The following is a 24,787-nucleotide window of genomic DNA, read 5'->3' on the forward strand; positions in this document are numbered from 1 at the left end:
ATTGTGGGCCATTTTCACACATTTGACACGTTTTAGCCATTTTCAGGCCCATCCACGAGGATGCCCCAATGGGCACGACCAAGTCCTTGCGCGGGTAAAAGGATATTTGCATTTACATACATATAAGCTAAACCGCCACCCACCCACCGTTATCTGGGGCCGCCTTGAGTCGTGTCGTTGCTGATGAAATTGCTGCAGGATATTACTTTGAATTATCATAAATAACAGAGCAATACAGGGATGTGTGTGGGGGGAAATAGGATCAGGTGCCCTTTATGTTCCACCCTTATGATGAGGCTATGCTTTGGGTGTGTGTGTTTGTGGTTCTCCAATATTGTTGTCTCAATATGTTAATCAGGCCATCCTGTTGGTATCCATTCATTTCGCCACAATACAAACTTCAATAAGCTGCCATGTAAAACCCTTTAAAATTCAGTCCCTGCCAGCTCAATGGATTTCTGGCGTTTGCTTAATGCTCGTAATGCCAAGTGAAGTGCAAATGGATTGCCACTTGAAAAAAAAAAAAACAAAAGAGAAATGCGGTAGTTCCGGCCGAGCCTTTTACTCAGATTTTCCACTGATTGGTATTTAAAATTTCATTAAAATTCTTTTCCGTTTTACACAATACAACGACAAGGACACTCTGCAGATGGAAACGAAAATGTTGCTTCGGTTTTTCTCTCACTCTTCGGTTCGGATATTAAACATTTTCATCATTATCCCCTGCTGCTGTACAGCACAGCTCCTGCTGTTGCTCTTACACGTGCCTGATGCCATTTATCTATAGGGGGGGATAAACCTATATATTAAGTACTATGTATATGTACGAGTATATGTAGAGGGAAACAGTTTCACAGTTGGTCTTTGGTCCCTGACACGTACTGACCGACCGTGCGACATTTTCAATTTACGATGTATTTCATTTTTCATTACATATATTGGACTGTAGGAATTAAATTATGCTTTTACCCCCAGACCAAAAGTGCTGCAAAAACATTGCAAAATGAACATAATTCTGTTGAAGCTTTCACTCAGCATCTTTAGTGTGGAGGGGCCGCCCGCCTGGTTAAGTCAACAATAATTTGTTTGTTAACAAAGCCAAAATTCAATTACAGTTGAGAGCACGGGGCCACAAAAGGCAGCAGGAAGGCAAGGCGGGCACAATGTACTTAGGATATACTCGTAGGGGGAGGGAAAGCCTTCAGCCTATACAATATTACAACAAAAGAAGGGTTATGCTGGGGCTAGACGTTGGGAGTATGTGGAGTGTGTGTGTGTGTGTGTGGGGAGACTTTTACTTCATAGAACTTTTTCAATTTGTTTTTCTTGCTCTTGTTGCAACACTTTTCCACAGGTTTTACGGAGGGAACAACCGTTCAATCTGTTACCAAAATAGAATAAAATAAAATATATACAAAGACTACTAAAAATTTATATATTCAATTGGCAAAAACAAAACTGCCATTACACAAAGCCGTGGCTGAAGCTGCGCTGATTATCCAATTACCAACTGGAATTAATATTTGTCTTACACGTTGAAAATATTCATTCAATTGAACTAAAATCTGCTTTTAAAAAAGTTATTGTTGATTTTGCTGCAAGACAAAAGTTATAAAAAGTTATAAATATGCTGCCAATCAATATATATCTTACATTTGCAGCGGCCTGGTGGTCATCGTTTGATTCTTCAGCTGCCTTGTGGTCATCCTTTGATTCCTCTGGGCCGACTTCTGGCCGGTACATCTTGAGGGTTTCGTGCGTGTTTCGGGTGGCATCTCCGCGAACCATCACCAGTTTGGTCGAGTTCCAAACTCGATTCACCACTATCGGCAGCATGGCCAGCACAATGCGATACATTCTCAAAATGTTATACTAGAACAGAAAATTTGACTAAAAACAAGAAAACCTAAAAAAAAAAAAGACTACAAAATTTTTGAAGCCTTAAAGTCAACGAGGGGGGAGGGTGCGATAAAATTTGAATGTGAAAATGTGAATGGAAATTGTTTGACATTTCAGTTTGAGTTCCGCTTTCCACAGCCCACTGTGTCCACACCCCGCCACACCCTGCACCGAGGGCACTATTCAAATGAATGATTCTCTGTGTGTGTGTGTGTGTGTGTGTCCAGTCCGGTTGACTGCCTCGGAAGCTGGCGCCCCAAACTAAGTTTGCTGCCAATAAATCAAATTCCCAATCACATCAGAGCATCAAACCAATTTTCAGTCCTCTTTCTCCACTTTGCCCATTAATCAATCAGAAAAGTGTGAGTGAGCTGGAGGGGGGGTATGTATACCGGGTCGAAACGAGAATGAGGCCAAACGGAAGTTGTCAGAGGGTCTTTGGGTTCGGTTCATCCATGCCATGCATATGACAGAGAGTTTTAAAGCTTTGGGTTAATATTTGACTCAATTAAAGTGGGGCTCTTAATTAAGCTGCCAACGGAGAGAGAGAGAGTCCAACTAGAGGATGGCAGGACAGCATCGCATCTGTCTCAAAAGCTGTCAGATCTTGCCCAGCATAGATGTGGAGACGACACTGACGACAGCAGCGAGGACGCGGAGGACACATTGCCAAAGGCAATAATCGCAATTTAATATTCATGGCGTTCTCACAGTCAATGTATTTTGAAAATGTTGCAGCTGCAGACGAGGCAAACTAAAGTACTCGCTCGATACGAGCAGTTTTTTTTTCCTTGCAATTTTCTCTTCATGTTTGACTGTCAGGCGGCGAGAGTTTTGTTCAGACTTGGGCATCGACTTGGAAATGCGATATTTCGCTGGTACATGCAAGTCAGATCTAGTTTAGTTTAGTTGGATCGAAGTGTGTTGGAGCTACTCCGCGAAGTGTGGAGTCTTGCAGTGTTTTGTCGCCTGTACAGCTGTTTTCCTTGGGGGTTTCCCCGCATCGTTGTCATACATTCAATAAGCCAGGAACCCCAGGCAGTCAGAGGCAAAGGCAAAGGCAGAGGCAGCCGCTCCGCAGACTACACACAGTGCCACACAAAGCTGGCGACACCATTTGCTCATCAGTTATTTATCATATTGTGAACTACCAACCCTCCACCACTCTCGATTCCCCTCCTTCCTCCTACTATGCTTCTCCATTTTTCTAGTTTCTTTAACTTCCTTTCAGTCCATTGTGTGTGTGTGTGTGTTTGTGTTTGTGCATTCCTTTAGGGCTCTACATATTTTTTTCCGAGCACTTCCGCTGGATTTCTTGGCTAGTTTTGCCTGACTCGGCGGCCAACTAGTTTTCCCAAAGCTGATTTACTTTCAGCGATAAGTGAGGGGAGGGCGCACTCTGTATGGGAAGGGAGGGGACAGAGTTTTTCCGCCTCTAAGCTTTTTTTGTGTGTGTGTTTTTTTTCTTTGCTTCTGCCCAAATTTATGACTACTGAATGGGCAGACGTCTGTGAATTAATTCTCCCTCTCCCACGCTCCTACGCTCCTATTTTGGTTTCTCTTCCATGGAGCATTATCATCACATCAGCTGCTTATGCTGATTGGGGGTATTAATAACAGGGCTGGCTGGCTGGCTGCAGGGCGCTGTCTGGCCCAAAACTGATTTCACAGCCATATGCCCCCAAGGAGAAATGTTCTGCAATGGATGGAATTGGCATGGCATGGAAAATAGTTGGGCACGTGCTCAATGGCCATTGTTGGTGGATAGAACGTTCGCTTATCAATTTGTTGGCCAACAATTTTTGTATCATTTTCTTATACCAAAAATCTCTTGCGGGTTTCCATTGTTTTTCCTACCCGTACATTTAAATGATTAATGATTGTTTAAAAAGCCTTGGGTGCCCGCTGTGTGTTCATTGCTGACTCCATTTGTGCCTCAATTTTTAGGCTTATAAACCATTTGGCTTATTGACATAATTGCCTCTGGAAATATATACGCCATAAACTAGTCAGTGGCTGTGTTCTATGCTATCCCCCCATAATGAGCAAACATCTGGCCTAGAATCAACATTTGACTTGCCCATGAATAATTGCATAATTTATAATGAAAATTAAATGTAAATTTGCCCAAGAAGATGCCACTCCCCAGCCCCCATCCAACCTAGTATCTGCTGTCGCTCTGGCAAATCTCTTTGCATAATTGAAAGACCCGGCCAGGATGTTCCGTTTTATGGATGTCGCATTCGCATCCGACCGGATGCAGAAATTCTTTTTGGTCAGGACACCAGCCAGGAGACAGTGGACAGTAGACAGTAGTCGGCAGACAGCAGACAGGAGACGGGAGTGGAAGCCAATGCAGAAGAAACTTTCAAGTCATCACCCAGACAGCATGCTAAATTTGACTGGAAAAAGTTACGCTCTCTCGGCGACCAAATTGAAGTTGAAGTTTAGTCATTTGAGTCGACTGCAGAGTGGGGGCCCGGCCCCGGGCCGAAGGATGCGATGTGCAGAAGGACTTTCCTGTCCAAATTTAAGCTCAATTTGCATGGCTTAAATTCTGGGCCTTAAATTTCTTAAATATTTAAAGCTCTTTAATAAATGATTCATGTGCGTAGATCTTGCAGAGAATTTCTAAATAATTTTCTTTCTTTCACTTCGTACATCGAAGTTTTCGCCACATTTTATTTCGCTTTTCTTAGAGCATTCCCACATCGTTTTCGTCCAACCATTTCTCTGCATCTTTCTTTGGTTTCATAGAAAATTGCAGCTTGACTCGCTTTTCTTGAGTTTTCCATTGGCTTTCCTTTTGGCGGGAGGTGCCACTGGTGACGCACACACCGAAAGCTTTTGTTCATCTTTTTCACAACATTTTTCCCGCCGCATTGCCGTGGTATTTTGTGTTGTGGAAATTAGCCGCATCTCTCGCTGTGTCTCTCTCTCTCTGTCTGTCTCTGTGAAAACAGAAAACGTGAATTGCCAGAGGGAGCTTTTGCTTGACGCAGTTTTTCCCCATTGCCGTTGGATGTTGCCGTTGCTTCTGTGCCATTTATGACACTTGAAAGTGTTTCCCTTCCCTTCCCTTCGCCATCGCAGAGTCATTGTTCGAAAAGTCGTTAGCCTGATGTTCTGCCTCATTATGGGGCTAGAGATAAAAAGCGCAGGAGACGACATACACCCTGTACACCGCGGCTCGTTGCCTTTTGTTCCCTTTGATCCAATTAAAATTTCAGCGCTTGCGGCGCGCCAACAACATTGTCCAAAAATTCTGTTACTAAATAATGTTGATTCTATCAAAACTCTTGTTTATATACCCGGTACATGTACAGCAGATTAGGGGTATGTCCTTTGCCAATTAACACCAAAAGATATCGCATACCAGAAGAGATATGTTACCCACTTCACGTCAATTATGATGCGTCTCAAAAATAAAGAAAAAGCTATTAGTATGAATATTTAAATAAATAAATATTAAAATATAAATAATTTTGTAAATTATAAGTTATACAAAATTATACAAAATGAGAAAAAGAAGTTTCTCCAGCGGTACTTTTTGCTCTCTGTGTTTATCTCTCTATCTCCACTCCCAGAGTGATTTTCGATACATCTTTTTCACCGCCTACAGAGCATCCTATTGCCGTAGCACTCAGAATGCCATTGGTCTCTCGTCCCTCTGTAGGTTTACTCTGTGAATTGTCAGAAATATGAAACCAAATCTCTGCCACACAAAACAATAATTTGAATTTGTCTTTCTGCTCCCTGCTGCCCTACTTATCCACTCCTTCAAGGGACGGGACGGGAGGGGATATGCAAATATTTGTTTAGAAACAAGAATGATATTGAAATAACGAAAAGTGGTTTTGGTTTCGTTTTTGTTTTTGGTTTACATTTCTAGGCAATTTTATTATCAACAAGAATTTGCATAAGATTCCTGGCCAAACAGTCCTTGGACGAAGAATGGAATTGTTCAACATTTGGGAGGGGGGGAGGTGCCAATTAATTAAGGTATTTCTAACAATTAAATACCATTTGATAGCAGTTTTATATTTATGGCTGTTAAAGTGTAATTACAAGTATTATTTACACATCGATTAAGAAATAGCTGTCTTAATAATGAATGCTTTGGCCTTTTGCTGACCACAGAATTTCTGGCACAAGCCCCTTTGTCATATTTCATCATTTATTATGCATCATTCTGGCATTAATTAATTCAATTAAATCTGAAAAGTCAGGAACCATCGACCATTTTCCGAGTCTCCTTTTAATTTCCGCTTGAGTTGGGTGCCAGAGTGCAGCAAAAAGTAAAAAGAAAGCGAAATATTTATGGCATATCCACTTAATCCAACTAAAAGCCGTTTTCGCCCTTAGAGTGTTCTTCTCTTTCTCCCTCTCTCTCTCTCTCTCTCTTTCTGTAGTCATCATTCGGTCTTTGTCGCTCTAATGATGGAATGCCGCAGCTGCAGGCTGCAGTTCAATTAAAATGGAAATTCGAGTGAATTTTCCATTAATTACGCGTTGCGGTTTCGCATTTCCCTCCATCGATCGATTACCGTTTTAGGTTTTAGAGTTTGTTGACTTTGCAAATTTTCCACGAATCGTAGGAAAATCTAAACAACAAAAGGAAAATAGCAGCAGCAGCAGCAAGGGGAAATGCAAATTTTAAATTCAAATACGTCCAGGCAGCATCAGATATGTATGTGTAGAGATCTATGTATGCATGTATGTACATATGTAAATATATAGTTATACGGGTGTATATGGGCTGTACATACATATGTGTGTATGTATTTTCAAAAGTTGCTTGTTATTCCCACTCATGTCTGGCAAATTGTCGTCACTTACTCGTATGTGCCCGCGCCTCCGCACCCGTTTTTGCTGGTTTATGTAAATGGATATTTGCATATTTTTAAGGCCAACACTATTGTCCTTGTGTATGCAAAATAAAAGCCTTGTATGACATCCTCCCATGTTTCCCATGCCCTTACTGGGCTCTACCTAAAATGTTGCCCAAAAAGCCGCTTGGACATTTTCAAGAAGTTTTTTACACAAAACTCTGACATGTGTTGGGTCCTCCTGGCACAGGGATGTCCTTGTTGTGTCTATGGTTAAAGATGTTTTTTTTTTATGTGTCTACCTTTTTGTGCCTTGTGGTGTTTTTCGTGTGCCTAGTGAAATATGACAATTTATGGTTTATTTTGGAAAGTTTCGTTTACATTAAATATAAATTTTATGACACATGTTTGAAATAGCTGAAAATTTAGACAGAATGTAATATTTATTTTATGCGATGAATGCTGGTATTTATTAGGGAATTTAATTATAAATAATTATGAATATTAATTATTAATAACTATAAATAATAATTCTAAATAATAATAATTAATTAATTAATTATAGAAAGTCTTAATTTCTGATTACACATAGCAAAAATAAAACTGTTTTGGATGGATAGCATCCAAAAATAAGTTGGAAAATCGAAACCCGTAAGAAATACCACACAAAAATCATAATTTTTGCATTTCAATGCTTTATATTTCCCAGATGGTAAGCTGAAATCGCAAAGTGTTTGGGCTTAACTTCTAGCTGTTTTAATTATCTTTTCCAAACAGCAAAGTTCTTTACAACTAGACGTAAGTTACTAGAGTTATGTGAAAAATAGAAGCGCTACTTCTGAAAAAAGCTTTACAAAAAAATACTAGGCTTCGAAAATTCTTCAAAAAAAAGTTCTGCTATAGAAAAAAACCAAAATTCTTTAAAAAAAATTTAAAGTCCCATATCTATCAGAAAAAGTTCGACTTTGTCGAGTAGTGTAATCAATGTTATCCGTATACGCTCAATACTATCGCAATGAGAACATTCCCTCAACCGAACCCCTCAAAGACGCACAAAAGTATGCAAGCAAAACAGTCCTTTGCAGACAGTCCTCCATTGTTCCGTAGTACATAAATCTCTATCCGAAGGGTGTCCAATGCAACAATCTCTGAAACAGAGACTAATTGCTTAAGCCCCAACCAGCTACCCTGCTGCCCACCAATGCAGAACGGAACTGCAGTCCTCAATCTCCATCAGAAAGCAAAAACTGCAGACAGTTGAATGGATTGCAAGGTGAATGGTGCGAGGAGGGGGGAGCAGAGTGTCCGCAGTTAATTGTTTCAATGTCAGGCAGCAGAGCTGAGCAATTAATTGAAGGTCAAGCAATTGCCACAGCAGCAATGGGGGAGCCAGGATCCAACGATTTATGCGCCAAGCGATAAAAAATTTCTGAAGCAGCAAAACAAAAACAAAAACAACACCAAAACACACAAGAAGAAGTGCAACAAATGAAACTGAGAAAACAAGTACAAGTAATCCGTACAGTTGCAGGGTATATTGGGTTCAATGAGATGGTAAAAGGCACTCGCAACCATAGAGACAATATCAAGCTGTAACTCTGTTATTATTTATTGTTCTTAATATATCTAGTTCCTGTAGTAGTAGAGGGTATCATCTAGCCCGTCACTCCACTGACTGTGGTCCCGTTTTATGTTTCAATCCTGCGCAGCAATTTGTAAATGTAAACAAACGGCCAACGGCAGAGAGAGCGCCAAGCCAAAGAGAGAGAGAGTGACAGCCAAAGAGAGTGGAGTGCTAGTGAGTACTAAGAGCGGCAGCTCCCTTCCTCTCTCCACTGCACGAGAGCGTCAAACTGTTATACGCGCTTAGCTTTAGACGCAGGCCTGCCTTGGGCTGGGGCTCAGAACGCCATCAAACGTTCACGGGTTTGTGTCCACGGTGTGAGTAGTAGAGGCCAGCTGCTGACCCCCCCCACTCTCAATTATACGTAAAAGACAAACCGGAAACCGGAAGCGAAACTCTTCGCCGCGGCCTGCCAGCGCGTTTAATTTGATGCGCAAACAAATGTTTTTTAATGGAAGGAAGGATTCTCCACGCGTTGTGCTACTCTCGAACTTGAGTAAATATTTGCTACTAAATTAGGATACGAAATATTGCCAGCCAGGTGCGAAGTTTTTTTTGCCTTAATTTAAATTGCTTTAGTTTGTTTTGTTTTCCATTTGCCAACCCGAAATTAAAATTTCCCTCAAGGATAATCTAAGTTAGTTTATTTTCTGTGCAATCGTTTGCTGTTCGATTTTCCCCGTTTGGGGGCCGGGCCCGGAACTATAAACAACAGAAAATCAGAAAAACAAACCTCGCACAGAACCAATCAGCCAGCGGATTCCCATGGGTAATTCCCAACCCCCCACCACCCTCTAATCAAGTCGGAAAATTCCAAGTCAAGCCAAGCCAAGCCACCACAATGAGCTCTGGCAAAAAGCACAGCGAGGCAATCCTGCAGCATCAGCTGCTGCGTTCAAATAAAAGATTCATTTCGTTTATAGCCAAAAGTGCGGATGGATATGTGAAGAGCACAGGGAAAAATTTGTCAACACTTTTAAATGGGAATCATTTTTGGGTTTTGGGGAGGAAACATTTATGGCATTTTACATATTGATTGAAATATGTAAAGGGGGGTGGGGGAAGGAAAACGAGAAACATGCGAAGAATGAATAGTTGGCACGGATATCGAAAAGACAATTCAAGCCGCTATTTCTCGAAATTGAAAGCAGAAAGTTGCAGAGCAGGAGAGTTGTGCAGAAACGGAGATCTATTCAGGTTTAAGGCAGACCAAAAAGACCTTTTTTGGAGTCCCCTCCCACCCACATAATTTCCCAATTTAAATGTTAATTTCCCAAGGCAACGTTTAGCAACTGCTTAAGCGGCCTTTGGTGTACCTTTTCTTCCTTCAAATCTCTTCAATATTGGTTCTCAAATCACACACAAAAGCCTCTGTGGCATTCCACAAAAAGCTGTCGAAAGTTATCATTTTTCGCTGCAATGTGAAGAGCTAAGCAAACTTTTTAAGCGATCGTAACAGCAGCAACAATAGCAAAGAGCAAACAATGTTCAACAATTTCGCAGCTTCAGTAGCCACGAGGCAAAATTGTCATAAAGTGTGGGCATAAAGTGTGGGCTGGGGAGGAAATCTCCCTTCAATTGCTTCATGGGGGGGTTGACTACGGTTAGCTGACAGCTGCACAGCGGGGTAAAGACATCCGACACCACCCCCCAAGGCCGCATGCTCCTTCTCCAGCTCTCCCACTTTCTTTTTGGTTTAGTCAATTTTGCTGTGTAATTTACGAGCACCGCAGTTGCCATATTAAAAGACATAAAACAAACCAAGCCGCAAAACAAAACAAAACAAAAACAAAATATAGCAAAAATGAAGAGAAAAATGAATACAAAACATGTGAGAGTGCTGGAAACGAGTAATAAACGACTGAAAGATATCATTGTTTGCACAGCTCATAATTAGAAAGGTGCAGGAGTCGTTTGCACGTCTGTCTCTACCTTTAGATAAGTTTTAAATGCCCCGAAATTACGGCTTAAGGCTATATCTACCCTTCTCTTGTTTCTGCAGCTAGAAACACATCCTTTTGCCACTCTACTGGAAGCTACACCCATCATATACACCCTTGTGCCCCAAAAGTCTAGGGTATAGCCACAAACTTGTTGCCAAAAAATGCCTTTGTTGATAGATAAACATGCCAGTATATGTATGAATATGTACAAGTTGATTTTCGTTTTTTAAGTCACGTTGCATGCAACGAGTGGATGGAGTAAAATTCGCAGAAAAAAAAAAACAAGCAGAAATTGTGAAAATATTTTACGCGTGACAGCGGAACGTTTTGTTGCCTCCGTTGATGCGTTGTCGTTGCCTTTGGGGGAATTTCCCGGCAAAACAAACAGCACAAAAACAGTTAGAGAGCAAAGAACAGAGCAGAGAAAACAAACAACAAACAACAAGCAAACAGAGAACAGAAAACATAAAACTTTTACGCTGCCAACAGCCAGACGACCAGAGGCAGGCAGTTCCCAGTCGAAAAGTTCATCATAAAGGCACAAAAATTGTACTTGCCACTTGGCCACCAAAGGCGAAATCCTTCAAAAAGTTTCCACATTTCATTTGCTGCTTGCAATTCAATGCAATTCGGTGCCATTTAAGGCTTCATCCAATCCACAAATGTCCTTTAAAGGAAGCCAGGAACTAAACGGATTTTAGCAAGGAAAATGGCTAAAAGAAGGTGCGTGACAATAACCACAGGGAAAACTTTTGGGGGTTAACTTCTTTCGCTGTAGATTTCTATCAAAATAATTATTTTAAAAAAAAAAGCACTCAATCTGTGAAAGTTCCTTCGAAGATATTCCTGCAAAGTTTTCCTATTAAATAATGGAATCTAAGATAAGCAGCGATAGGAATAGGATGGGAAGTAGCAATCAATGGAAGGCATCAAATATTTGAGCATAGAAAACTACAGCAAACAATGGCCAAGTATTCCTAATGGTGCCCAAGTAGCTAATAGTACACCTGTGTACATTCCCTGGGTAACAATTTCACTTGAAACTACTTTTTTCTGCGATCCCTGCACTTTTGACTGCAAGGCCCTCGAAGGCAAGCGATAAGCAAACCGTAACTGTAAAACACCATCCGCAACAACTTCAATTTGTTAAACCTATGCAAATCACATTCACTTTTCCGCACACCCACAGACATACGGGTGTATGCAGAGCCCTTGTTGAGCAGCAGAATGCATGGGGCTAGTAAGGCAACAAGGCAGGAGAGGAGCAGCAGCAGCAGCAGTAGCAGGAGCAGGAGCGCCAGCAGCAGCAGGAGCAGCAGCAGTAGCAGGAGGAGGAGCGCCAGCAGCAGCAGCAGTCAGTTGTGCATGCACTCAGAAAAAAAGAGGAGTCCAACGTACAATTTTTAGTAAGAAATTCACGTACAAAAAACAGATTGGCGGACACGCGTCTGAGTTGAATGAATGAAGGATTACACGAAAGAAGGAGGTAAACAATCTGGAGAAGCAAGGCAAACAAATCTTAAATAAAAGCGGATCTCACTATGACCATTTCTTACATTTAAGGCGCTTTTTGTTTCGTGAAGTGTACAAGTTGATGTGTATATGTGTGTATATGGGAGGCACAACATAACTTTGTCTGCTTCGAATGGCCATCAGAAGTGCATTTCTATGCAGGGAAAAAACGAAGTAGCAGCCATGTAGTGAGAGTGAGAGTAAGGAGGTAGGAGAGCTGCCACCCCACCCACCATTATGGCTATTGAAAGCGACTGATGGGAAACTTGTACTGTTGCATTGGCTTGCACCTTCTCTGCTGGCACTTGCACCTGCACACATCCTGTTAAGCAAATGCCCGGCACCCTTCCACTCACTCACTCTATGCATTCATTTATGTACGAGCGAAGCATGAGAGGGGGCAAGCGAGTGGCAACACAGTTAGCTGTATTTTACATTTGGCTAACAACATTTGTAGCTCATTCGTAGTCCTTACCGCTGCTTGCCTTGTGGAAAATGGCAAACGGAAATTGTCCATATTTCACTTAACATCAGCGCTGAAATGGCAGCACCAGGAGCACGGGTCGGGTCGGTTCGGCCAGAGTTGACACAGGAAACGAGATAGCAAACAGAAATGGAAGATCAGAAGCGAAGACCTAATACTCTGCAACTCAGCTTACACATTTTAATATACATTCAACGATTTAACGACTCTTCTCCTTTATTTTCGCCTCCAGCCTCCTTATAATTTTTAGCCACGAAATGAACCCCATATCAAATTGTAGTTGCAAAATCTTTGCCAGTTTCTGCATGCCCCAGCGTTGGGAATGGATGGAGAAGGCTACCTGCAAATATTTGTAAAATCAAATGGCGGGGACTGGGTCGATGTGTGTGCCCTTGTGTGCCCTGTGCTTATAAAATGTTAACTGTAAATAAATTATTAGCGAACACGGTCGTCCCTGGGATATACATATGGGGGTGATTTGCTTCCGTTTCTGGCTCTGCTACAGTAGAGCCTATGTGTGTGTGCTTTCGGCGGGTAACAAGACAATTACCACTGGGATGAGATCTGAGGTCTGGGGGTCCCTTGCACGTCTCTCTGCTTCCCTCCGGGGTCCAAGTCTGCGCCTGCTGCTGCTGGTCCAACATGCAACTTTGAATGGCTTTACACACACTCACACACAGATGGAGTGCTCGAATGTGTGCCAGCACACACACACACACACATGGCAAGGCAAAAACTATAGCATACATTTCAGGACTGCTTCTGTCTCCCTGGCCCATTCTTCCACAGAGTGGCGGCAGTGGCAGAGGCAGTGAGTTGTGCGCCACAAAGAGGCAATGCTGTGAGTAGTGAGTATAGGGAGTAGGACGTTGCTGGGGCGTGGCTGCGTAGACAACGTGTTAAGCTTCAGTGGTTTGCCATTGCAAATGGGACACATTAGCAATGTAGCATGTTCCGAGGATGGCGCAGGGCAAAGGGTATTTTGTGCGGGCCTCCGCCCTCAGAAAGCATCATTCACCAGCCCGGAATACAGCCCGGAATACAGCCCGGACAGCCACCCCACTAGCATGTGCCAAATGTGTCAGCAGCAGTTTGATGGGGCTTAGTTAGCCAAGGGGTGGAGTGGAGTGGGAGCACCGTTGGTGGGTGGCTGCAAGGTGCTTTTCGGTGATTGCGCCGTCTAATTGTACTTGGTTTAAGCCGGTTTCCGGCTCCCACGCGGCCCCCCACGGTACACAAAAAATGTATATATGTATGTTTAGAGATATTATATTTTTTCTATTTATTTTTCGGAATTTGGATTCTAGTAGATTTTTGCATATTTTTCCTGCATTTTTGCATAAACATTTTTATTAAAAGGGGAATTCCAACAGACAATGAGACGTGGAAAAAAACTTCAAATTGTTGCTGCAAGCGTAAACATAAATTAAAATAAATTATACAAAAGTAGCTGAAATAAGCCGAAACAAAGGAAAGAATTAAAAAAGTGTAAAAGTAAGATGCATATTTTAACATTCGTGGCATGCAGTTCTACAAGGAGAATAAAAAAATTAAAAACAAGAAAAGGAGAAAATAACGAGAAGGAACGTGTGAGTCGCTTCTGGGGACGCGACTCTACTTATACCCGTACTCAGTCAGTATATACATTTTTGAGCTTATAATTTTTTAGAATTTTGGAATTAAAAAAAAATTTACATTTTACAATTTTGTTCTACATCTGTTATCTACATATACATCTACTATGTATATTATACATCTAACATGTAGATTATAGATGTACCATTTAGATTTTACATCTCCTCCGCTAGAGGGCGCTCGCGCACTGAACGCGGCAGAATGTGCGAGCGAGAAAGAGAATGAGCAGCGGGTCTCTGGCTGGTGGAGGCAGGGGAAGCTACTAAAAATAAATTTCTTTATTCTGGCTATAATTATGATCCAATCTGATTCAGATTCGGCAATCTGGTAGATAAGATCATTCTCAACGATACTGCGTTTTTAGTTTTATCGTATCTTTAAAATTGTGCCTGCCACAGATATTCGTCCTTTGTGGTGGCGGGGCGAAATTTTGAAATACACTAGTAGCAGTGTGATATCACATGACTCTGAAAACCAAACTTGGTTGCCCTAGCTCTTATAGTCTCTGAGATCTCATCGATACAGACAGACAGACATGGCTATATCGACTCGGCTATGGATGCTGATCAAGAATATATATACTTTATGGGGTCGGAGTCGTTTCCTTCTCTGCGTTACACACATCCACTTTTACCACAAATGTAAACTGTTTTTTGAGTAGGGGTATAAAAACCACAAAGCAAAATTTCATGGAAATATCTCTCTCCGCTCTGTTAATTGAAACAATCTTGCGACATTACATAAGTAAGATTTGACTGAGATATCAAAATATTCGCTCTAGCAAATTAATGAATCGGAAATTCTTTCTCCACCCAAAACATTCCTTTAAACGAAATTGAATTGAATTTGATTTAAGGCCAAACATTTCTAATATATTTACTGATACATCAATTTTCTGTTGATATGTTTATACGATATGTTTATATGCTGGTGCATTGATTGGTATTCTGTTGCTGTTGCTGTTGCTCTGTTGAATTTGTTACCGAAAGACATTCATTCCACTGTGTGGCGTGTACCTCTGTCTGTGTTGTCTGCTAAAATATATAGAAACAATCGAAACAATAAAAACAAATATAGATCCGATCCAATCAACAGCTGAACCGAACAGCTACTCGCTGGGACATGCCAACTGATACAGAAATTGCACCAACGTTCGGGTGGGGCGTCCCGTCATTTGGCCCGCTCGCAGATACGGTATCAGGCCGTATGTGGACATCAGGCCAGTGCCAAAAGTATCGAGATGGGCCCAATCGGCGCAGGGCACCAGCTCGTGGAGCACGGCGGCCGCCAGGCAGGACGAGGCCAGGCCATCGCCGTCGTTGGTTAGATCGAAGCTTATGTGATTGGCCACTCGGCGCCTGTAGAAGTCCCACAGCGGGAAGCGCCACAAGCGATCCCCGGTGAGGGATCCAGCCTTCTGGAACTGCTTCCACACATAATGCGAGTTGGACCAGATGCCCGTGGCGCCTCCGCCCACAGCCTTCTTCACGCCCTTGCACATCGATCCAATGTCTACGACAAGACGGGGCTTGTACGTCTGCTGGCCATAGATCAGGGGATCCGCAATGACCACCACTCCAGTGCGATCGATATTCCGAATCGCCATGTTCTTGGAATTCAGGAGGGTGACCACATCCCCAGGCTTCACGGCCATGCCAGAGGGCAGGTTCTCGCAGAGCGGCAGGATGGCCGTTATGTTGATCGGCAGCGACAGGGCGGCAGCCGCTCGCATGGTTGCCAGGATGGAGGAGGCTCCGTTCAAGTCGCCACGGAACTCGTCCATGCCCTTGCACGGACGCAGATTGATGCCGCCCGAATTGAAGGTTATGCCCTGGCCCACCAGCAGCACCGGCTTGTCCTCGGGCGAGGTGCCGCAGTAGGCGAGCTCCAGGACGACGGGCGGCTCGCAGCTGCCCTTGGCAATCGTCAGGAAGGAGTGCAGCCGCTGCTGCTCGATCCACTCCATCGTGCGCACCTCCACGGTGATGCCGCACGGGCAGAGCTTGTCCACGGCAACTTGTGCGAAGGCCGTGGGCGTCATGCAGTTGGCCGGAGCCTCGCTGATGAGGCGCGAGATGTTCTGGGCCTCCGCCTTGAAGAGGCCTCGCAGCCAAGAGTCAGTGTCCGGCGACCCAAATAGCTCCAGTTTGGGCTGGATCGAGCGGTACTTCTTGGAGAGGTTGTCCTCGTAGCGAAAAGTGGCCAGCAATGCGCCCTCGGCCGCCTGCTCCGGGTAGTCCATGTTGTCCACGTGGATCTCAATACACTCGATTGACTGCAGGGAGCGGGCACCAATGCCGGCGGCCACGCGGACATTCTCCATGCCCTCGTCGATCATCTCCAGCTCGTTGAAGCCGATGCCCTCGAGCCCCACACCGACCACGCACACCGACCTGAACTCCTCGTCGATGTTGTTGAACACCTTGCCGCGTCCCAGGCGACCACTGATCCTGGTCTCGCATATCAGCTCGTTCAGCTTGCCGTGCAGACGGTCGTCGAACTTCTCGCCGGCTGGCGTCAGGCGTGGCCCCCTGCCCGCCTCCTTCTCGTACAGCCCCAGGACGAGGCCCTTGCCCCCCTTATGGGCGTCGGCACAGGCAATCGATGCCAGACGCCGCTGCTGCACCACCAGACGACAGCTCTTCGCCAGAGATCGGGCCATCGGCATCCGCGAATACATATTTGTATCTTGTGGATGTGTTCTGCCTGGAAATAAATACAGATTACTTACGGCAGAGTCAAGCAACTCAAAATGTGAATACGAACACGAACTGAGTTGATCGGCAGTTGAGTTGATCGATTTAAGGTTTGAAGGAATTTTCCAGCAACTGCAAAGATAAACATAAAGATCAGAAATATGGAATCAAAATGGGTGTGGTGGGAATGAGTATACACAGGGGATTATATGCATACCCTTTGGCGGAGTATTAGCTACGGATTTATTATTATTATAAACTTAAGCCCATCCGTAAGATAATTCTCCGATGGAAAAGGCTTTAATCAAAGCCAACTAAAGTTAGCTAAAGATATTGCAGATACCTTGATAATAATAATGCATGGAAGATACTTCACTAATCACAGAAGGGTTTATAGATGTACTTTTAGAGTGCACCCCCAATAAACTATCCAAAGAAGAGGTCCACCCATTTCTTTACTGCTCTTAGTGGTTTCTATCGAGCTCTAGAATATTGTGCATACGTAGCAAAGACAATTAAACTCACCATCAAGTTAAAACTAGAAGCCAATTTAAGGGAATTGGGAAACCCCACTGATCCTTTTGTTTGAGCTGTGAATGTTTTCTGTACTTTGATCCACCGAAACGCTGTGCAGTACTGAGCAAATTGAGGCCAAAAGGCAGGAAGTTTTCGTGAGTAAAAATAATATATAAAATATACAGAGTGCCAACATCAATAGAAATATATTGAAAGAGATTTGAAATCGCATCAAGGGCTTGCTGGGATTGTTATTATTGTATAAATTAATGTAGAAAATGGCATGTGATGGGAACACTTACACTTCACTTTTCAATCCGTATCAAACTCTAAACATTTCTTGCTGCTACTCTCAAATATCTGACCTTGCCACCAATCTTATTTTTTATGAAACGTACATATGTACATACATATGTATACCATACATATATAGTATCTACCATAACGTATGACATTTAGCAATCTCTCTGTATCTTTTATTCCCTTTTTCTCGCTTCCTACCAAAGAAGTACCATCTAGCCGCCCATGGCGGAACTGTCCAATCTGACTGTTATCATTTGCAATACATTTGCACATTTTATTTCCCGTTTTACTTCCTTAGTAAATAATACACTAGTGGGTGGGGGCTCCTCCACCCTCTTTCCATTTACTACAAAGCTTTTCTAAAAATACTTTCCCATAAATAATGCCATTTTCTCTCCTTCTGTCTACAGTCGTTTCAGCTAACGGGAACACAAACAAGAAGACAGAAAACAGAAATGAAGCCGCATCAGAATCCCTTAATAAACTGTTAGAGTCCACTCCCCAGTGGGATTCACCGTTAGGAGATCACGCGCGTGCACTAGCCGGTATTTGTGTATTGGTGACACGTACACGTACACGTACAAATAACTGTACCTCCTAGGACCCTAAAATCTCGACTCGAATTCAATTAGGTGCCAAAAAAGGAGGAATATGGAATGGAATGCCACGACACACGTGTATAATATACGAGTGTGTTGATTGTGTATAAGTATTACTGTATTTGGTGCGTGATAGAAAAGCCAAGAGCAACAACAGTTACAAAAAAATTAAAAAATATATTTGAGAGAAAACCCGCAAAAAAAAAAACGAAAAACATTACAACAAAATGTCTGCGCCGGCAGTTGAAGTAAATGGAAGTGTTCCGGTAGTGGAATTTCATCAAAGACAGGTAAGGAAGTCACTAAAACAGTAAAACTTGAATTTTTAATAACCAACAAGAAAATAATAGCGACGGAAAAAATTCACTTCACACACGCACACACTACAATGCACAGAATTTCTGACGACGCACTAAATGCCCTTGCAGATCGATCGTGCCCAAGCTTGCCGAAAATATTTAATCAAGAGATCTGATTTAGATTTCCTTTAGCTTAATTTCATACATATGTACATATGTATGTATGTTCAGAGTTATTATCTAATAGCAGCTCATAATAGGGTCTGTGCATGTTCCTTCTCCTTCGCTCTGCTAAAAAAATGCATCAAATCCGCACACTCACCCTCAACAAGTGTGAAGCAAAACAAGACTTCCAAACGTACGTGCATACATATGTACAGACACACATACGTGGATGGCTGGCAGCGCGGTTAGCAACAAGTAGGAAGTAGGATAAATTCCCATCAAAAATAAACACTAACCAACAAAATAACAGACTTTTTGGTACTTACTTCCATGGTAATTACCTTTCATGTTCGATTCATAAGAAATGTTCCTGCAAGTAAACAATTAATTTACGCATTCCATTTTAAAAAAGAAATCGATTGCAACTAAAAAGTGTAAATACATGCGTATTTATACATATGTATGTAAATACATAAATGAAAAAAATCGCTGCAACTGTAACCGCTTGAAATTGACTTATTTTCCGTCACTCTCACACACACAGACACGCAGCAGCAATGAGAACTGAAAATCGAAACAAAAAGAGAATTAGAATTATGCGTGGGTCGACGCATAACATACCCTTCGAGTTCAATGACACCACATATTGGGATGATTAGATTTTAATTTTACAGTACCGTAATTCGTTGACTCTTACAAAGGTTTGGACTTTGAACAATAATAAGTGAGACAACTTTTGCGCTATTTGTCCCTACGCTGTGGTGTCACAAAAAACTGCGTAAACAAGCCCACTCTTTGGCAGGGTATAGCAGTGAGTCTGAGCACGAGTTCTACTCCCTCTCTCGCGCTCGCAGTTATTTTCGCCGTTGCCTCCCACACTGTCATAGCCATCGTGGCGCGACAGCGCTGCTCACCAGAGTTTTCTTTGGGTTCGCTCCTCTGTCTCCTTTCTACATCTTCTTCTTGCATTTTTCTTGCGCGGCGCAAACGGTTCTGTGGCGGCGTGTGCGGCGCATCAGAGTAATTTTTTTTCTTATGTGGAATCAACGTTTTTTTGTTTTTGTCATTTAATTATACCCGAATCGAATATTGTTTTGTGTTCGTTGTGTTGTCGTGTTTATTTATTGCAAAAACTGTTTTAACAAATAACGTGCAATGGAAAGTGACTGGCCAGCGGAGTTTTTAGAGACGCCCGGCGTCGTGATCGCGGGAAATTGGAGAGGTTTCTACCGCCGCTGCGAGCTGAACAGCGAATTAAACGACGAGTGGAACCTTCTGGATGAGGATATTTGGGTGCGTCATAATTTCTTAATTTGTTTCGTTTTTTTTTATTTGCACTTGCTGCATTTACCGTATTTTTTGGGTTTTTTGTGTGTGTGTGTGTGTGTGTGTGTCTGTTTTGCAACCTGTTGCAATAGTTTGAGAGCTTTTAAGCTGTATCCTGTTGCGAGAAGTGGCCGCCAGATGGCGTTATTTGAGCCAGTTTGTGCTGTTTCCTAAAACCGCCAGATGGCGCTGCTTAAAGGACCAAAGCTGCTGTCCAGCTTTGCTTGCTGCGGTGAAAAGCTTTTGTGAGGATAAAAATACGGCGAATTGAATTTGAATTTTTGCGCCAACTTAAATAAGAAACAAGGAGGCTTCCAGTTATTCCTATATCCATAATTGTTTTTTTTAATGAAAGGAAAACATTGCTACTCATTAACCATATTTAGATACATAAATGTGTATGTACATATGTATATAATGCATGTAAATATGCTATAATTATGCCCCTGCATTCGGATCCTTTGCTAATTCCGCTGCTGCAGGGAGTTGTGGTAATCCACTCAAACACTCCCCCAGCGAAACGTTTCACGGACTAGGCCAACTTTTATTGACTTCCGCCGCAGTTCCCACACAACTCCACAGTTCCAGAAATTGGTTGCCAGGGGCAAAGTGCAAATCTCCACCGCGCTCTCTCTCTCTCTCTCTCTCCAAATCACAAACAGCGGTGAAGGAGGAGACATTACCAGACAGTGGCGCAAAACCAAAAACAAACATTGGAGTCGTCGTCCACCATCAAAAATCAACAGCAGCAGCCGCAGCTGCTTGTTGTTCGGTTGTTCCAACAACAACAATTACAGAAACAAAGACAGCGCACAACACACACACACAGGCGCCACACACACACGTCATGAACATGAACGAACATGCACTCCGCCGAAATGGGTTTTTGGCAAAAGTGAATTTTGTTGGCCATTAATGAGCGAACTTTTTGAGCTAATGCCAACAAAAACGCACACAAACAGAAAAACCGAAAATGCAGCAGCAAAAATCTCCTACAAAAGAACCAAAAAAATATGGTGTGGATAATTGGATAAGCAGGCCAGACCATCATCGACCAAGCGCGCGACTACAATGCATCCTTTTCCACTAAAAGCACAACAAGGGGTAGGGTGGGATGGGATGGGTTGGGGGAGCGAGAGTAGGAGGATACTTTTTTGGCTGCCGTACGAAATTCAATTAACGTTAGCCCAGAAATTTTCACACTTTTTTGTTGGAACCCTGTGTGTGTGTGTGTGTGGGTGTGGCAGTGCATTGATTATGCGCTTTGCGAATAAAATTGTAGCCTGTTACCTGGCTGTGATTTGGACATATGGTTTGGAGGAGCCTTTACAATAGGAAGCCGTCTTAATTAAGGTAAGGGATATAAAGCCGATGTGTGGGAGTAATGGAGTCATAGAAAATGAATGGAGAATTATGAAACAGAGCACAAATTAGCCATCGAAGTAGCAGCCAAACCAAATGAACTGCTTACCTCATCAGACCAAAGTACTCCCACCAAAGAAGTAAACCTTTTTGCTATACACCATCATGGTTATTGGCCATCCCCCCGCGCCCCTTATATAAACCCCGTGTCCTGTACTTAGTAGACTCCAACTCGGTCGTTGGCCGTAGGCCAAAATGTCAATTCCATTTCGCTCATCACCATCCTCTTCGGTTTTTTTGTTTCTGTTCCTGTTTCTGGTTTTTCTTTTTTTTTTTGTAAGTCTGAGACGAACTTGCAGTTGTTTCTACATATACCAGAAGCACAGCGAAACTGCGGAAATTATCATAGAAAAAAGAGCAATAGATAGATAGATAGATGGAAAGATGGATATGTTTGATGGTGGGTCAAGAGAATGAGTGAAAGAGCGAGAGAGAGAGAGAGAGAGATCCAATGGAAATCTCTTGGAAATGGCTGGGAAAACTTATAAATTTTCTTTGGCTTGCAGCAAAAGGCAATCAAGATTTTACTCTTACTTGAGTATGGGTAGGGGCACGGGGCAGGGGGAGGGTAAAAAGTGGTACGATATACAGCCTCTGAAATGGAGGCAGACATGCATGGCGGCATTTCCGGTTGCTTGGCACCATTAGTGCAGCTTTCCACGCCCCCTACTGGGTAGTCCTCCAGCGTCCACTTCTTGTGGTAGTGCTCCGGCGGCTCCCTTTTTCCATCTTTGGCTTTTTGTTGAGATAAGCAGTTTTGCCATTTGTCCGTGCAACTTTTTCGGAAAACCTCTAGAAGTAAAAACTTGTTTTTTTTCCCCCCCCTTCCTTCTGTGAAGGTGGTTGGGTACGGGTGGTGTAGTGCAGGGGGAGGGGGGGAAGAGCATTTGACATGTGTTTGCTGCAGGAAACTGCATCCTTCTCTCCCTCTCGCTCGCTCGTTCGCTCGTTCGCTCGCCCTTTCCCTTGGGGCTCTACTTGCCAAGTTTTTCGGCGTCTCTAAGCCCTGTCCGTGCCCCTGTCCGTGTCCCTGAGTGTCTTAGTGTGTGTTGGCCCAAAGTATATTCATTATTTTGTTTTCATTTTCTGCGGCAGAGCAGAGCAAAGTTTCCAATTGAATTTTATTGCATCTCTTTGGAATTTAGTCAAAAAAAATAATATGGTTTTTTGGTTTCTTCTAGAAATAGATTTTTATGGGGCCATTGCCAAGACAAATCCATTTTGTATCCTCTCTTAGTGGTTGCATTCATAGAGTGCCGCAGCATTTTGGTGGAGTGTCCATCGTATCATCCTTCGGCTCCTATGGTATCCAAAAATCATCGGAATTAAAGGAATATTTATCAATAAATACTATTGAATATGTACTTTTCCCCTCCCTCTCCTTTTCTTTTATTACCTGCCTCCCAATTCGATCATGTGCTATTAATTAAACTTAATCTAGAGGGTATCTCAGTGCTGAAACATTTATTCTTTATTTTTTTGTCGCGTACCTGAGATAGAAAGAGAGAGAAACAGATGCGCATTCCACAGCCCGCTTGCTCTTTTACCGTTATGCCCGTACCCGAACAAACTTTTACCACACCCCCTGCCCCATATTCATGTTTGTTCCTCTTTGTTCCTGCTTTGGCCTCATATTCATTCGTTCTCCTTTGTTGTTGCTTCGTTGGTCTTTGTCTGACTTACACAAATCAAGAAATATTTCATTACGCACATCAAGAAAGGTAGAGTGAGATAGAGAGAGGAAAAGTGGTAGAGGAAGAGGTGCAAAGCCAAATGGAGACCGCAGACACACACTGAGAGATGGCTGCAGCTAAAACAAAAACAAAACGCAACAAAATGTAACCAAATGAGTGAAAGGAAGTTTTGTGTCAAAGAGTGTATGATGAATGGATGGATACATAACCACCCCTGCCGGCAGGGCGGCAGGGAGAGTAAGCAGCGGAGTGCAGCTACAATCTGGAAAATCCTTTTACCTCACTATTCTGGGCCTCAACCTCAAGCCACACAAACTTTCCATCTCTCTTTCACTGTCACTCTTCGGAGCCCACCCACACTCACCCCCCCCGTTTCTTTCACTCTTTCTCTACTGCCGTTTCTGCTGCTCTTTCTCCACTCTGCTGCTTTCCCCCTGCCTGCTCCTAGCTCCTAGCTGTTTCGCTCCCAAGGTCTGCTCTACCTCTCGTCTGCTACCTTGCCCGCCCCAAACACACACACACACACACACACACATTTGTCTGGGTTGCTCTTTGCTAATGGCCTGATGACGCATCATCGCCGGCGTGTCCGTCCCCTGGGCGCCCCTGTCTGAGCGGCGCGCTCACAAATTATAATTGAGTGCATGGCGAGCGCATTGAACTCCAACAGCCGCTTACCGCCCTCCTCGCCTCCCTGCATCCCCAAAAAGGGAGGATAATAAATTTTAAAAAAATATGCAAAACGGGCCCTCTTGAATACCCTTTAAACTCACAATAATGCCATGGAAATGGAAGAGAGAGAGAGAGAGAAATATAGAAAAGAAAGAGTTAAAGCCAAAGTCGTGTAGTCGTTTTGGGTTAATTTTCAACTGTAAATGATTTCTTTTAAACTTAAGAAATTCCAGGCCTTATGCTTACCTTTTGTACACATGATACCCTCTCCTTTCCCTAGCCCATAACAGGATATGCCACATTTTACCCACCTTTGGGCGCTCTTCTGCTCATTTTTTTGTTTGTTTGTCCGTGTGGCAAGGGGGGCAGACGACTCCGCTTAAATATTTTTGAAGCTGTTGGGAAACTGAATAGAGGCAGGCAGGCGGCTGCAGTGGCCTCTGTTTATGCTGCCTCTGTTTCTGTTGCTTGTTGCCACTTGAGACGATGCCATGGCAAGGCACGGCACTGGGTACCCCCTCTCCGCCTTTTGGGGCCATAAAAATTGTACGCCACATTTTGCCATTTTAATGAATGGTTTTTTTAATGCAATGTTTTCGGCTCGTTAGGAGTGGAAAACCTGCAGCAACGGAAATATTCTCTGGCTCCGTTGCTAGACTTTAATTTATTGAGTAATTTAAAGGGGCGTGGAGGGGGGCTTGTGCGCGTAATAGATACTTTTAGGCCCCGGCTAAATGGGCAAACGCTGTGCCTTTTTAATTAGACTCTCTCCCAGTCTCTCTTAGTCTTTCTCTCTCTGCCTCCATCTCTCATTTCTCTTTGAGGGAAAATCTGCTTTTCGTAAAGGAATTTAATTAATGTAAATTTGATGGAAGCAGCACTCAAGGTCAATGGGTAGGGTGGAACGAGTTGGAAACGAGCGGCGTGCCATAAACTTCCGATTAATTGGGGGGTATGGAGAGGGAGCTTGGGATACAGCCCATTTGTGCGCCCCGAGGGTTAACAATTTGTGCTACAAATGAATGAACACATGTGTTGCAGGTTCCCGGAAACCTTTATCCTTCTATCCCAGAACCCACCCCCACCTCTGCACACACCCCTTGGAAATTTGGTTCCTTCCCTGGGGAATCCCAAAAAAGTATGCTACATAATTTTTTTTGCGTACATTT

General features: G+C 43.1%; 2 protein-coding genes across 33 annotated transcripts in view; one reads left to right on the forward strand and one right to left on the reverse strand.

The window, feature by feature from the left end:
• LOC111071467 (ecdysone-induced protein 74EF) overlaps positions 1-24,787 on the forward strand; it is a 128,578-nt gene that overhangs the window by 14,839 nt on the left and 88,952 nt on the right. For all 31 annotated transcript variants that reach the window (XM_022362847.2, XM_022362846.2, XM_022362844.2 and 28 more), the window contains exon 2: positions 17,852-18,330. In XM_022362847.2, the coding sequence (XP_022218539.2) occupies positions 18,268-18,330 (63 nt within the window). In that variant the 5' untranslated portion in view covers positions 17,852-18,267. The remainder of the gene's footprint in view (positions 1-17,851; positions 18,331-24,787) is intronic.
• Positions 14,778-17,335, reverse strand: LOC111071470 (cytosol aminopeptidase-like). Of its 2 annotated transcripts, none has more exons than XM_041592595.1 (3): positions 17,148-17,335; positions 16,693-16,754; positions 14,778-16,628 (listed from the first exon to the last, which is right to left on the reverse strand). In XM_041592595.1, exon 3 carries the CDS (start codon positions 16,604-16,606, stop codon positions 15,035-15,037), a length of 1,572 nt encoding a protein of 523 aa, XP_041448529.1. In that variant the 5' UTR covers positions 16,607-16,628; positions 16,693-16,754; positions 17,148-17,335; the 3' UTR covers positions 14,778-15,034. The 2 variants fall into 2 exon arrangements, with proteins under 2 accessions (XP_041448529.1, XP_041448528.1); XM_041592594.1 differs by having other exon boundaries at positions 14,779-16,632.

This window comes from Drosophila obscura, unplaced genomic scaffold (assembly GCF_018151105.1).
Source record: "Drosophila obscura isolate BZ-5 IFL unplaced genomic scaffold, ASM1815110v1 contig_181, whole genome shotgun sequence".
Lineage (NCBI taxonomy): Eukaryota > Metazoa > Arthropoda > Insecta > Diptera > Drosophilidae > Drosophila > Drosophila obscura.